The sequence below is a fragment of the Epinephelus fuscoguttatus genome, linkage group LG16, assembly GCF_011397635.1.
Source record: "Epinephelus fuscoguttatus linkage group LG16, E.fuscoguttatus.final_Chr_v1".
Classification (NCBI taxonomy): Eukaryota; Metazoa; Chordata; class Actinopteri; order Perciformes; family Serranidae; genus Epinephelus; species Epinephelus fuscoguttatus.
This window is the reverse complement of record NC_064767.1, coordinates 25,442,845-25,459,243: the sequence shown is the minus strand read 5'-3', so window position 1 is coordinate 25,459,243 and position 16,399 is coordinate 25,442,845. Positions and strand designations below refer to the sequence as shown.

Sequence of the window (16,399 nt, the reverse complement as noted above, 5' to 3'; positions counted from 1 at the left end):
GCGCCGTGATTTCCAGTTTGCGTCAGGGGTGACAAACCACACACTATTGTATCATTCTACCTTGATACAGGTGTTATTGGCTAACTTGCTACAGGCTGAAAAGATCAAGGATCACAGCTTGTAACCTCATTTCAACCTGAATGTGTTTTATCACTTAAAACTATTTTGCGATAGAGGCAAGATTTGATCATAATGAACACATTATGTTTCGTACTGTAAGTATCTGCGGCTGATAACACTTGTCCCTGAGGAGCAGAGCAAAAACTAAAACACACTCGACACAAACTGGCTGGAAAATTATTTCACCACAGGCTAACACATGTTATCTGCTCATCAAACTGTTAGTGATATGTTAATTAAACGGTGAAACCCATTCAGGATAATGTGGTGGCTTTAGGACTCGGTATTTAGTAGCTGTAAACATGATAAAGATGGGACCTAATTAATCAGCGATTAAGAGGGAAGGAGGTTAGGTTTTCACTTGTCTGTTGATTCTAGGTGAGATATATCACTCAGCTGTAATTAGATTTGGCTGAAATTCTTACTGATACATGTTGCTGTGTAGTGTGTCTTCTTGTGAGACTTTCAAGTCAGCTGGTCTTAAAAAGAATGAACTTTAAAGCCTATCTATTTGGCCTTCACTGTGTCACAGCTGTGGGATATACTGTACAGCAATCCATCATGTTTAAAGGAATACTTCACCCCCCAAATGACCATTTGCATATCAGTTACTCTCCACATGTTATGATGAATTGCTGAAGGAAACTTTATTTCTCTTGTATTCTTTCACAGGAAACAAAGAATCCAAAAACTGAAAAAATCTTGATGAATTGGGTCAATGGGGTCCATGTGTAACAACAGCAAAACTATGTCAAAACATCTGTTTACAAACTCTCACACAACTTATGCAGTATAATCCAGGTTTCATTTATCCAGTCATGAGCTCAGTACTTCCAAAACAGACAGCCTTTTCTTATGGAACATGGGGGAAGTTTGCCTAGAGGCCTTTTTTGGCAGAAATCTATTCATTGTAAGCCAAACAATGCTTTTTTTTTTAATTGAATGAACACTGGAGTTGCTGGTCTACCACTGCCACGATCAGTTTGTTTGTCTTATTGTGTGACTTCGGTGTTTTAAAGGGTTAGTTCAGAATAATCAAAGTAACACAATATCACAAACAAAATTACAGTTTTTGTCCATTAAGTCTTGCATTGAAAAGTTTCACTTTCTGTTTAATCCCCGTCAAAAGGTAGTTAAGGGAAGTTTGTAGAGAGGGCTTTCTGCCCGAAAGGGATTTTTTTGCTTAAGGTTTGGAGAAAAATCATTGTTTGGGTTAAAATGAATAGATTTCTGCCAGAAAGCACCAAGTGCCACCAGAAAAGGCACATTGGAGAAGTTTTCCTTGGAGACTTTCTCCCAAAAAGTGCTTTCTGACAGATATTCACTCATTTTAACCCAAAACATGACTTATTTCCTCACCTTAACCAAGAGATCCCATACTGGCAAAAAATTCTGCTCAGAAAGGGTCTGTTTAGGAAGTACTGAGAATACATCTCCAATAAATGAGACTTGGTTTATTCTGCATGTGTTGTGTGACAGTTCGTAAGTGGATGCTTTGATGTAGTTTTGCTGTTGTTTAACAATGTCCCTTATGACTTCATTTATCCAGGATTTTATCAGTGTTTGGATTCTTTGTTCAAAGTAAAAGCATGCAAGAGAAACAAAGTTTTATTCCTGAACTCAGTGTACCACGGGATGAGTAATTGATAGAGAAACGGTCATTTGTGGGGGTGAAGTAGTCCTTTAACAAAGACTAATTTCCATCTGATTCCTGGATACAGGTCATTCACTTTCACTTTACGTCTCATTACTGTTTGGAACAAGTACCTCAAGGCTGCTAAATGGCATTCACGCGTAATTCTAAACAAAGCATTCGTTAGAAATGTGATGACTTCAGCATGTGGGTGAAACTTTTACATAAAACCTGACTGTGCATTCACTGAGTTGGTGATCACAGCATAGGATGTAAACTGCAGAGAAAGACATCAAAGTGAAATGCAGTTGTGCTGGGATTTAATTAATAGTCCTGAACAAATGTTCACCTCTTCCTCTGATGCTTTTCCTGCACAAGCATTTGGTAAATCTCCAGTGCAATGGTTGAGTCTTTATTAGTCAGAGTGACATTGGGTCATAACACATAACATACATGTGTTTAAAATATGAAAGGACTAAATATTAGATGTTTGTTTCTTACTTCAAGCTTGATTTCTGAAAGTGATGTACTTTTTCATTATCACAGAAATAGAGATATCATGTATCCACATTACAATATTTAAGTAATTTTAAAAGACATATATCACAAACACAGTGGAAACAGTGGCAAAAAAAACACTCTTCATACTAAGCAGTATGCACATAAATCATACTGTATACTACAATGTTTTATTAAATACTTTAAAATATGAACTTGATCTCATTTCAAGACTTCTGTTGTGAAGTGTCAGAGGCAGGTGGATGTGTGTATGTGTCCTGTAGACTCCGTCTCTATGTCCTACTGGTGCTACAATACACTCCTACATACATACCTGGGTAAATTGCCCAATTCAACACTTTATAATAGAGTAGTTTTATTTTCTACTCCAGAAGACATACTGTGAATGCTCTGCACACACAGACCAATAGGTGGCGCTACAGGGAAAGTATACTTTAACTGTATTTGGTGGATAATTGCCAAAGACTCATACTACAGAGAAAAATGTCTTCTTTTAGTCCTATACATAGCCATACATAACATTTCCTTACAGTGGAAAGCACATGTTATAGTACTGATAATAATTATATAGGGTCAGTCAGATGTATATCAGGTTGAGTTGTATGTCCAAATTATGTAATATTTCAGGACTGGCAACATTAATTGTGTTACTTGGGTAAATGCATAATATATCTGCTCATTTAAAAAGTTTTTGCTCAAGTTTAAATGGTCTTCTTTGCTTGTAAGTTTCATCAAGGCTACATTATATGTCAGCAGCAGTTAGTGTCACCTTTTTCTGAGTTAAACCCAGCTTTAATTCACCCACTATATATTTCTTCACCCAACAAGAACATATAATATGAAACAAGAAACTTACATTACTGTAATGTTGACCAGGTCCTTGAATGCATGAGTTGGGACTTCTTTCAAGGGCAGATGATTGAGCCTTCTGTAAGATTTAGAAATAAATAGCCTGATAGCCTCACTAGTGAACAGGGAACTACAGAATCCAAAAAATGTCTAAAACAATTCTTAACAATCACATTTATAATACTTCAGTTAGGTTTAACCAAAATTTCTTCTAGGAATATTTAAGTGAGAGTAGGGGAAATAAAACATATTTAAAGTTAGTAAGAAGCCAGACACAGTAAGTCCCAGAAGAAAAATAAGTAGAGTCCTTAAAGTAGCTACCACAGATGGGCTCAGTGTAAAGTATCTCAGACCCTCTGCAGGAAGATCACACAGCTTTTAGACTGATGTACTACCAATACTAAAGCTGGGCTAAAAGTTGGGTTACTTACAGTCGAGGCACGGATGCTGATCCTGCCCGAGAGGCCAGCTGAGTGTCTCTGCTGCACTGAAAAGTGTCTGCGCTGCAGCGGCAGATGGCAGGACAGGTATAAGCCCAGCAGGAGCGCACATTCAGGACACCGGACAGCGCGACCAGGAGCCAGACCGCCCGGGGAGCCATGCGTGACACCAGGCCACTCACTGCGGGTCTAATATAAATAAATAAAATAAAGGAAAAACTCTGCTGAATCTCCTTAAAGTTGAAGATAAAAAACAACTACTGAGGATTCTCTACCATGCCAGCCAAAGGCGAAAGGCAAAATAATGTTACGGTCTTTTTTTTTTTTTTTCCTCCTCCACCTGAGCTTAACGAGTGCCAGGATCCACTGCTGCCTTCAGGTGCAGTCGTAATTGCGAGTTTGTTGCCGGTCTGGAGGTTTCAACAAAGTGAAACTCAGGCGGATATTTCTTTGACAGCTCGAGCTGCACAGATGTGACGTTTAGTGGGTGGAGACGATACAAGCTCAGTCAAAGACTGGTGTTGAAAGTGATGATTTGGGGTCAGTTTAGTATTTTAAAAAAAAATCGATTTGTAAGAGGGGAGAGTAACTGTAGCATATTTACATTTTAATGTACTGATAAATATTTTTAAAATAATAATGATAATACTAAATGCAGTCCATTTAGCATTTACATTTTTAGTTTGAAGGCACTGTGTCACTTCTTCACAATAAAGTGAGCCTGACCAAAATTATACAAACATGATGATAATGTGTAGGACTTATGGGCATCTATTGGCAGAAATGGTATCTAATAATTCTAACCCCATTTTAATTAGTTTATATGTAACAGGGTCAATCATACAGCAGTAATATGTGTAACAAAGTCAAATGTACATTTGTAATATCAAGTATTATAATTCTACAAAATATGTTTCAGTTGTTATTACCTGACATGCTAAGGCCTCCGTTCTCAGTATGTGGACCATTTGATACTCAATTTCTGTACCCCTATGTGCACCTTTGGGGGTACCCCACCTATATAGGGGTGTCTCCCTCCTTACCTGTCCCCTTTTGCTGTTGTGCTCTGTGGAAGAAGTAAGTGACATTGCTCTTGTGGTAATTTTCATGTTTTAGCACTGTTAGGCTATGTTCATTTTATGCTAACATATTCTTGTGTTGCTTAATTAATGTAGGCGCTCAGGGTTGTATGGTTGTGTTTGACAGAGGATTTTATTTTTGCCACTTGCTGTCAGGTATGTTTTCTGTGTTCCATTGTGCTTAACTGAATGTAACATGACGCCCTTTAGCTGTTGCGCTAGGTGGGAGAGGGGCTTGAGTTTGTATGGTTGTGTTTGACAGAGGATTCTGTTTTTGCCACTCGCTGTCAGGAATAAATTGCCTCCAAAGATATCCATGGTCTGGGCTCTTTATATAAACACAACGCAGATATTAGAGTCCACCACTTACATATCATCACCTGAATATAAAAATAGTTGTGTTTTCATTACCTTAGAATGCGCTGTTTATATCCACATATGGAGTGGGTCCTCTTCCATGGAGTCTGCCATGTTGTTTCTACAGTAGCCCAGAACGGACAAACCAAAAACTGGCTCCAGATAGCCCCATTCGCATTTTCTTGTTTTCGTGTTAGCCACCATAGTTCTCGTACACACCAGGGACACAGGAGAAGTTTAAGTTCTGTAGCTTCACTGCTAGATGCCACTGAATCCTATGATTTGCATACACGCTCGATACTGAAGGTGAAAGTGATTATGAAGTATTAAGCACGTTACAATGGTCAGCATATGGATTTTTACATCAAATGAAAATTAATGGATACCTTGAAGAGGAAAAATATGCATTTAAATGTGTTAAACAGAGCAAAGTGATTTGCAAAGTATTCAGCTGAAATGCACTTTGGAGCTAAATCATACAGCACTTCAGGTATGGTCCTTTCAATATATCTTTTATATTTATTTTTAATTAGGTACAATTTTGAATGCAAGGCTTGTGATGGAACATGTTCCACTGTCTGCTATACATTATCTCCTATTCATTCTCTCAGAGCCCTGCTGGATATCCCCAGTAAATGTCTAAACTTAATGATGTTCACTCTGTTATCAGTCCTAATAAATGCACTCAAATGCACCAGCAAATACAGATACAAACAAACTTGGAAATAGGATCACGTACACATATTTGCACCTGAAGGCAGCATATCCCACCTACAGAGGCTGTAAATAGCCCTAAAAAGGAATCATCGCCATCTTTTTCCAATACAAACACCATCAGATAGAAAAAGAGCAAGTTTCAAAGCTTTAATGTTGTAATCTTAAAAATGACAGAAATCAAACCTGATGTTAGAAAATAAACAAAGACACTCATCATCAAAATCTGAGCTGCTGCTGAAGCTGCAGCTTTATTTTTTACTTATGGCCTGGCCTACTCTGCAGCATAATGTGTTTTTATGTTGACTCATTCAAATCTAAATATTAATTCACACAGGGAAAAAAACACTCAAAACTGGGACTTTCAAAGTTTGAAAGTTGTTGGTATGACGCAGTTCATTAGCGTAAAGAATTGCAACCCGACCTGCAAAGAAAATAATGCAGAAGAAAAGGTTTACACTGTTGTGCGGTGCAGCTCATGTCAGTGGGCATAAAGGACATAAAAACAGACAGACAGACCCCCCCTGAAAGCTGGATGATGTTGACCAACGAGTCCACCATGTTAGTTTAATTTCTGTTGGCTAACAGTGGCTCTGCTCCATTGAAACTAATGGTACAACCAAGTCTGTGTGTCTGCAGAGAGTAACAGGCCCCACAGCCCCTTTTAACTGTATCCATGGATGAAAATGAAGCTCAGACAGGATGCTTCTGTTTGTTGTTCCAGTGGAAAACACTTTTCATAGGGTGACCTTTCAACCTAGAAGAAGGAGAGTGGGGGAGAAAAACGGTTTAATACGCCAGTACACATTCACTAAAGCCTCTTTGCTGTAAAACTACATTTGCTTTTATAACACTTCAGATCACAGGAGGCAACACAACAACGAGCCCAGGTCCCATTTACACCAGTTTGTCAAACGAAAAGCTTCATGTCACCACCGTCCTTAGCTGAATCTCCTCTGCTGTCAGTGACCCTGACCCCATTTACAGCTTTCCAATCCTGCTCCTCCACACTGCCACTGTGACCCACGACAACAGAGCAGCAACACCTTCTTCTCACTGCTACTGTGTAATCACCACACACACACACACACACACACACACACACACACACACACACACACAGGCTCAGTTCCCTGGAGAGGTTACCGCCCAGTACTGTTTACCAAGACTCTTGCATTCCCTGCCAGCCTCTCAGCCGTGCACAGTGTCAGGTTCCAGTATGTTTAACCGAGTAGAAGAAAAAAACCCCACACTGACAGGGAGAGAGAGAGAGACTAATTTATGCAAGTGGACCTCTATAAATCAGCCCACGTCTTCATGCTATAATACCACGCTGTGCATCACATCACACCTAGAAGGTCACGCACAGCAGGGGGAGACTTTCAAGAGAAAGCATACGGACCCAATCTCAAAATCAGACCGACATCACATTAAAATTTTGTAATTGCCTGACAGAATGGGAAAAATAAGTGGTTACACTTATTTTAATGGTCGATTGTTTGATTAATGCCGCTTTTCAGGCATTAGCTGTGCTTTAGTAGCCAGCCCTCTGCCTGCTTTATTGGATTCATCAGCGTGGCTGGAACAGCTAATGCTGAAATTCCTCTTTGGATAATACGCTGTTTAATTGCAGTTTGTTCTAACTATGTGGCCTCAGAAAGATTTGGATAGATTTGGCACACTGTTAAAGAAAAAGGAAGGCCATCAGTTTAGCTTCAGGCAGGTAAGAATAATCTGTGATATCACTCCTACAGCTCATGATAAAAATCAGTACAGTAAAATTGCTTTTGTTTGACGAATAAATGCATGATGAAAATGTTGAATGTGAGCTGAAATCCAAAGTACAAGTTTGTCTTCAGGAGCTGCTGCTTATTAAATATCTACGTGCATTCCCTGCTCCTGTAAGAGTGCTCATTTTGCAGCAGTTTTCTTTAGTTGGCTCAGTTTACATTCTCAGTCCGAACAAGCCACAGTTCACCTGCAGAAGGCTTAAGGTCATGTTTACACCAAGCAGGATCAGAGCGTTTTACTCTGAGACCATGTCGACTCCTCTGCAAGATAAACTTTAAAACACACTTTCTCTCACTTGGTTTTGGCATTGGTATTGTTTTTGTGTTTCTATGTTGACTGCATACAGAGAAAAAGCTGCCCTTGCTGCTGAGGATGTAAACCTTTGACATGTCAACGGTATTAATTTGTGATTGCAGGTTAGAAAAAGATGGACTACTTTCTTCTTTTTTTAGAGGACCACTGGGGCAGATGAGAACCGTGTCTTTCAGACTTGTGTGCATGTGGAACAACAGACTGTAGCTGTGATCGCACCCCACGATGTCACCTTCACCTGCTTTGTTACTATACGTTGTTAGAGGTTCCTTTTTTTAGGGACGAGGTTCTACTTGCCTCTGGGCGGGAGGCTGTTGACCTGTCAGCATCCCGCTGGTTATCAGGGCACGCAAGGAGAGGAGCACAACACAAAATGACGTGACACAGTTAAGACACCACGCAACCCGGCTCAGCACAACACAACGTAGCATAAAACAATAGAACACAACGTGAGACAACACACACCAACACGGAAACACATCACAACATGGAAGTACACAAAAAGGGCACAAGCATCAGTGAAACACATCAGGGCTGCTCTGAGTCAGAACAAGCCTGCAGTCATTACTGAAAGTGGTGGAAGCTGCAATTGGTGTCAAATGCTGTTTACTTGCTATTTTCACAGAGAGTGACATTTTCAGGGAGTGAGTTCAAGAGTGAACACACATCAGTGTGGCATTTGAGGTAATTGGCAACAGGGGCACTGAGTGTGTTCTGAGTCCCTTTGTTTTATTCTTGGCCGGGGCTGCAGCTCAGCAGCAAGGATCAACTTCTTTTTGCCACTGTAAAACCGAAAAGGTTTGCTTCTTTCAGTCCGAACGGATTTAAAACAACCCCTCTGGTCCACTCTCGGTCAAATTAAACCAATATTGTGTAACACTGCTTTTCAAGGCATTAACTCTTTAGAATTCATGTAAATTCTGCCAATTTAAATTAAAGCAGAATGATGCATATATTACTTAGAAGTCACACTGGCTCATTCACGGCTGTGTGGCTTAAACATGCAATCATATTCATGCAGGTGCACAGCGCAGCCATTATAACCTGACACCTCTCACTATTACTCTGCTGATTGAATGCCATTTGCTGCCGCACCTCCCCCCGCCACCTCAGCCTCCTTATGTGCTAAGCTTTTTGTTAATTCGTAGTTGTACATTTTAAGACTTCTCTTCATGTGTGCTCGGAGGATTAGCTCTCTTGGTGGGATCCGCGCTGTTGCTCAGATACCTTGAGAGCTCACTGAAACAGCAGAGCCTTTTTCATCCATAACAACGGTCAGTGGTTAATGCCCTGATCTGCCTCCAGCTGAAGTAAGTATTCTGAGTTTTAAAAACCCTTTTCTTAAAGTCAAAGTAGTGAGCTCATAATTAAACTGTATTTGAAGTTAGTTTAACTCTCACTGTACTATATTCCTACTCTTATGTGCTGACTACCCTACGTTCCAAAGGCTGTATAATTTGACATTTGCTTAGTGATATCTGATTGAAAGCACAATTTGGGGATGTTTTCTTCCGTTGGTAATGTAGGATTGAGTCACAAGGAGCATGGACATTGTGTAAAATGTATAAAGAATGTAATGATTTGCAAATAACAGTTGAATACAATACAAAGACGTGACATTTAATGTTCAAACTGAAACCCTTAATTTTTTTTTGTAAAGCAACACATACTAAAAAAGTTGGGTCATGTTCACTATGTAAGCATTTGGGAACAAATGACACTAATTGTTGAAGTTTTGAAAGTCATTTTTTCCCATTCTTGCTTGATATATTCAGTTGCTCAGCAGTCCAGGGTGTACTTGTCGTATTTTGTGCTTCATAATGCACCACATTAGTGGCACGGTGGTGCAGTGGTTAGCACTGTCAGCTCACAGCAAGAGGGTTCCTGGTTCAAACCCAGGGTGGGGGGGTTCAAACTCTGTGCGGAGTTTGCATGCTATCCCCATGTCAGCGTGGGTTTTCTCCGAGTACTTCTTCCCACAATCCAAAGACAAGCAGGTTAGATTAATTTATTTATAAAGCACTTTTAAAAACAGTTACAAAGTGCTTTACATGTCAATAATTAACTCTAAATTGTCCATAGGTGTGAATGTGAGCGTGAATGGTTGTTTGTCTCTATGTGTCAGCCCTGCGATAGTCTGGCGACCTGTCCAGGGTGTACCCTGCCTCTCGCCCGATGTAGCTGGGATAGGCTCCAGCCCCCCCACGACCCTCAAGTAGATGAAGCGGTTAGAAGATGAATGAATGAATGAATGAAACTGAGGAAATAAAAGATGGTCTAAATGAACTTAAAACTCATGTAAATTCAAGAAAGGCTCTCCGATAAAAGTATGTTTTAAGAAGGGACTTAAGAGAGTTCCCTGACTTGGCTGACCTGATTTCCTCAGGCAAACTTTTTCAGAGGCTTGGGCCAATTTGTGACTCTAAATTAGCTGTGAGTGTAATTGTGAGCATGAATGGTTGTCTGGCCTGTGATAGTCCCGCGACCTATCCAAGGTGTACCTTGCCTCTTGCCCAGTCTCAGCTGGGATAGGCTCCTGTTTCTCTCCCAAGATCTGGCAACACTGACAAGCTGGCGAGCAACAACAAAAATGGCGGCGTCCACAGGATCACGGGGAGTGCGTTTTCTTTGGACCCAGGCCCTGGAGGCAGATCTGATCCAGCGCTGGGAAGAATATATCCATGCCTTTACAATGTGTCCTTTCCAAGTTTGGTGGCGTCAACGCGTTATCTGGGGCTCTGTGGGCGAGGGCTTAGTGGAGAAATCTTGTGGTGTGCACACACAGGTCGTAACGAGACTCCCGCTGACAGAAACACACGTCGCCAGGTATGAACACTCAAAAGATTACGACGCGATGCAAAATCAGGGTGAAAATCATGTAATGTGAACTAGGCTTTAGTGGAATAAGCCGGACATCATCTGGATGGCAGAATATGTTGCTCCAACACCTGCATGTACCTTTCAGCATTCATGATACGTTCACAGATGTGTTACCCATGATGCCATGGGCACTAACACACCCCTATACATGAACTTTGTGCTGGTAACAGTTTGGATTGCCTTTTTCCTCTTTACTTCCTTCATTTCCCAAACCCATCTGAAAAGTGGATGTGTTAGACAACAGCACACTTTTCACTTTGTGTCAGTCCATCTCAGATGAGCTCAGGCCCAGAGAAGTTGGCTGCATCCTAACCTGCATTTGTAGAGGCAGGGACAAACTGTGTTTACCGACAATGGTTTTCCAAAGTTTTCCTGAACCCATGTAATAATATCCTTTATACAGTCATATTGGATTTTAATGCAGTGCTGCCTGAGAGATCAGAGGTCAGAGATTCTTCTGGATTCTCTGACTGTTACGATAGTATGATGGGCTGTAGATGGTGAAATGTAGTCACAATCAAATCTATCTGGGGAACATTTATTGCATATTTCCTCTCCTGTCTTCCTTGCCCTCATTTCCTGTCACCTTCACAATGTCTGATTTTAAATGAAGTAAAAAATGTCCAACATAACCACACTTGACTATTTCTCACTGAAAAAGAAAAAGCTAAACATGTCTGTGTATTTTACTCCCCTGTGTTGAAACCAAAGAACTGAAAAAGTAGATTTAACAGAGCATTCTGATAGATTTAGTTGGGCATAATATATTTCTCTCCAACACTCTCTTCCTGGGCTGAAATTACTTGCTGGTAGTGTTCTCATTTCTGGTATCTCCTTCTGTGCCTCAGTTTATGTTACCTTGCAGTGGGCATTCAAAAGTATATTCGTACATTAATTAATAATTTCAATTTTAAATGTAAGAACACAATGGTGTCAGAGCTCAGAGAACCAGAATGATCATCTTTGGCTTTGAAAAGTTAAAAAATCAAGGCTCTACACTCAAGGGCACCACAGGAGTCTCGTGACCGCCAAGGAGACTGAAAGAGAGCCAAGAGAGCTCAACATGACGAGGCAGAGATAGTGACAAAGACACACACACACTGTACATCTACACAGAGGGCTTCTACTTGCTAATCTACATACTTAATCCTGGCTGCTCATAAGGGGGTTTGCATGTGAGTGTTGATCTGTTACACTTCAACTTCAGCAGGTTATAATCATTTCCATATGCCCTCTAATCATTCTCCCTCACTCCCACTCATAAGACATTTTGCAGAATGTGCACCATGAGGCTGGCATGTTAATGAACGTGGGATAAACAAGCAACCAACAAACATGGGAGTCATTATTATGAATTATTAGGCAGAATTTATGCAGTCTTGTTTTTAATGGCACATAACCTTGAGGCTTGTCCGCTCTCTTTCAATTCCCAATCACGCACACACACGTAGTTATACATATGCACACACACACAATTTGCAGACAGGGCAATGCTCCTGACAGCTTATCAGGGCAGGAATTCACTGGTCCTTGGACATGTGAAATGCACGGCAGAGATATCACATTAAGAAAGTTAACCCTCTCACAACCGTACAATGGTTCACTGTGAAGTTACAACAAAGCATATTGGAGCAATAACAAGGTTCTTCATCACTGCAGGACCCACAGTGATTCCTAGAAAGGTCCTCACACTGACATTCGATCATCCCTCCTGCCATGTTTGATCAGACACTCTGCTGTTTGATGCACTTACTGTATCAATAGCTCTTGTTAGAAGTGGCTGTAGTTCTTCAGTTTGATCAACAGGTGTCAGAGAGCACTTCTCTTTCATATCTGGGATTGAGCTCAGGAATCCCACTGTGAAAAGCCAGCTTGCCTTTGATCATGGATTCATTCTGATCCAGAGCTAAAGAATAATCAGTGTTGTGAAAAATGGGACATGGGCCTGGTTACTGTCTCTGTGGGGCTCAGATGATAGTGTCCAGAGAGCTAGAGATGTACAGAAGTATTTGGGTTCGGTCTGTGTGTATGAGCACTTTAGGTTCGACTCACACAAAATATTTGGTTATTTAAGAGTTTTTTTTAGAGGAAGTCTGGTATAATGAGAAACTTCCCTTTGCCCCACTTCAGAAACTTGAGCAAATGATTTGGCAGAGTAGTTCTGGGACACAGATGACCACTTATTATGCATCCACAGTGGTGGAGGAAGCATTCAGCTCCTTTAATTAAGTAAAAGTGACACATACTACAAAACTGCCAGTGAAAATACTCTGTTACAAGTGAAATGCATGCACTGAAAATATTACTTAACTAAAAGTATTTAAGTATAGTCAGGAAAATATACTTAAAAGTGCCCTATGCAGAAAAATCTAAAATAAATAAATAAATAAATAAAAATAAACACAACCAAAAAGCTATTTTTTTTAAAAAAAAAAAAACTGTTTAATTTACGACAAAAAATATTTTACATTATATATTTTACATATTTTACAAATTCTTCTCATGTTTTTTTAACGCAGAAAAAAATCATACTTCATAAAGTAACCAAGTCTAGTAGTAACTACATCTTTCAGATATATGTAGTAAATTAAAAAGTGCAATATTTCCCACCCAAATGAAGTGGAGTAAATGTACAAAGATACATGAAAAGGAAAGACAAGTACCTCTAATTTGTACTTAAACACAGAACATGAGTAAATGCACTTAGTTACATTCCACCAGTGTTGTTGAACACAGATTTAGCATGAAAACAGCGTCCTGTTTCATATCTTTTAAAGTTTTTTGGGACTCCCATAACTGGTACACAATTCATGGTCCTTACAGTACTTGTTAAATGTATGCCTGACGTTTTAAGACTCATCTAAAGGGTAAAAATTTGAATTTGGAACCATTATGTCTTCCTCAAAGTTCAAGCACAGTGCTTCAATACAAATGTCCTCAGTATTTCATTTTTATCTGGCTGCTAATCAGACAGTAATACACCAAGTGCCCAGTCTGCTCTGTCCTGAGTGGTGGTCCAAGACAACACACACTGCTACAAAAAAGATCTTAGGAAACTCTGCAGTCATTTAAATGTTTTTTTGTTCTAAATGTCTCAACATTATCTCCAGCACAGTAGCTAAAATATGTTTACTACAGGCAGAACTGCTCACAACTTACACCCTTCATGCAATTCCAGCAGATTTTTTGGCCTCTATAAACATCAAAGCATCTCATTCAGTGCCAGCTGGACTGCAGCAGCATTAGTGGGATTGGTTGAGTGTGTGTGAGTGTGTGTGTGTATGTGTGTGTGCATGCATGCGTGTGCATGTGTGTGTGTTAGAGAGTGGGAGACTTGGACGAAGGCCGAGCCACTGGCATATTTGTGTTGATAAAAACATCTTCACACACCTTTTTTTTTTTTCTGGATGCTGTGACATTTATCCAAAAGAAGAGGTGTTGTCATCCACTGAGGACAGTCCTCACTGAGGGACAGATATGTGTCCTGCTGGGTGGCTCCACAGGCCAATCCACTTCTCTAAAAGACTCCTGATTACTCATTTTTCCACAGGACGTCTGAGGACGGCACTCTCTGTACCCACTGGGTACAATCTGATCTCTGTGGGTGAGTCTGGCCCTGGACGTTTAGCACCTTGAATTTATTAGTCGAAAGGAATGCTCTGCTTTTATCCAGCATTTTTGCATTGCTACTCTATGTTTAATTTGTCCAACACAGAATGAGCAATTATTTCCGACAGACAGCCTCAACCAAAAGGTGATGAGAGAGACTTAACGGTTGAATGGCGATAACACTTAAATCTGTTCTATTAATTGTCTCAGATACGACGCTATCTCCACCTACTATATTGATAATTCGGGTGCTATTTAAACCTGAATAGCCCATAAAGCTTGAATCAACAGTAACTTCTGTCTCTGTGTGTAAGACGGCATCATGTGCAGTTTTCGGAGGACAGCTGGTGTCGCCCATCAAGATACAGAAGCAGCTGGGACTCCTGGTGGCAACCAAATATGCTAATTAAAAATTGAAAATTTGAAAGGCTACAATTTTAATGAGATGTGAGTCATTATAGAGACATTTAATAATCCCAGGAAAAACATTAGGCCACCAAATCACAATTTGGACAGAGCACTCAGTAGAGTGATCAGTTTCTATTTGGTTGCGGCTAAAGGTTAATTACTGTTTGTTTGGCTGAGGCACTTTTGTTGTATTCAAAAGGATTTCTTTGTGGCACTTCATTAAAACATGTCTTTGTTTCTGTTATGATGCAGTTTGCCATATATGAACACCTCCATGCTTCTCCCTCAGTATGCATTTGATGACACATTTGAATCATATCTTCATAGGAACTTGTAATCCAGTGAAACTAGTTAATCTGGTAAATTTGTGATTACTATATTATTCATTTTCCTACTGATCATTTCTCCTCATACATCCGTGTGGGATGGTCCATGATAGAGACCTGCCATTTGGCCCAATAATAAGATAATAGTAGCCTCATTATTCAAGATTTATGACCATAATCAGCCACACTGTGGAGCTGTGATTAAAGGGTTTGCTTGAGAGGCCGTGCCCTCCATTCTGTAAACTGACCAATCTCGGCACAGTTTTCACTTGTGTATTCATTGTGATAAAATCAATTTTGAAGGATGTTGCTTTGGTGTTGAAGGTAACAAAACAAAAGTCTTCACAACTTATCTTTTAGTTTTTCGTCAGTGAAAAGCTTTTGGGACTGCTGAAAGGATGAGTTGTTACAAATAGCATTCACCAGCCTGAACACATCACAGGTGTTTGGAATGAGTCCGACTGATTAGACCTGCAGGTTCAAGCTGGGCGGAGCTGTGCTTGATTTGCCAGACTCAATGTAATAATAATAATAATGATAATGAAGATGGGGGTATCCAAGGATTAAGGCTTCCACCATGAACCATCAAAATGATTATTAAAATGAATAGTAAAGATGTCTTTCACAACAAAACCACCTGCAGAGCGAAAGAGATGTGAGTGAATCAAGATTTATCTATGACCACCAGAGTTGGTTGGTATAACGCATTACAAAGTAATGATGGATGTTACAAAGTAACATGTTAGAGTACTTTGATTACTTTTTGCAGTAACGAGTAACCTAACGCGTTAGTTTGCTGTTTGAGTAATCAAATACTTAAGTACATTTTCAAACAAGCCATCAGTTACTTCCGTTACTTTTATAACGCTGGTCCTTCAGCTCTGAAACAGCAACGGCTGTCGTTTGGTTCTAATAACGGAGATAACGTTAAACCTATCAGTCTGAAAGAAGCCATGAAGCTTGTGGCTCGCTACGTGGTAGAAGAAATGCTGCCGTTGTCTACGGTGGAGTCTTAATAGGTGGAGTAGGACTCACTGACAGACATATTTCAGACTCAGGACTTGCATTATGCCTGGTACACGCTACACGCTGGTACTCACCAATTATCCCCGGTCGTCTTTCACGGCGTGTGTGATGTCATCAGGTTATTCTTGTCCTATTTTTATCACTTTTACTGTTATTTGAGTCACTGTGTCTGTTCATGTGCCAGCCGACATGTTGTTGTAGTCACCTAAAAGCGTCAGCAGATGGCAGGAGCTACATTTGAAGCGCCATACGTGAACTCTCAAGCTATTGTATCTTCCACAGGAAGTTCTGACAAATGTTTCAGAATAAAAGCCTATTTAGAAAATGGAGGGATTC

The 16,399-nt window shown here is 40.1% G+C and overlaps 1 protein-coding gene across 1 annotated transcript in view; it reads right to left on the bottom strand.

Moving 5' to 3' along the window:
- The window catches only part of LOC125903713 (lutropin-choriogonadotropic hormone receptor-like), a 64,663-nt gene that overhangs the window by 10,307 nt on the left and 37,957 nt on the right, over positions 1–16,399 (bottom strand). The window contains exons 2-3 of the mRNA XM_049600812.1: positions 3,553–6,468; positions 3,129–3,200 (exon numbers count right to left, since the gene is read on the bottom strand). Of these exons, the coding sequence (XP_049456769.1) occupies positions 3,129–3,200; positions 3,553–3,722 (242 nt within the window). The 5' untranslated portion in view covers positions 3,723–6,468. The remainder of the gene's footprint in view (positions 1–3,128; positions 3,201–3,552; positions 6,469–16,399) is intronic.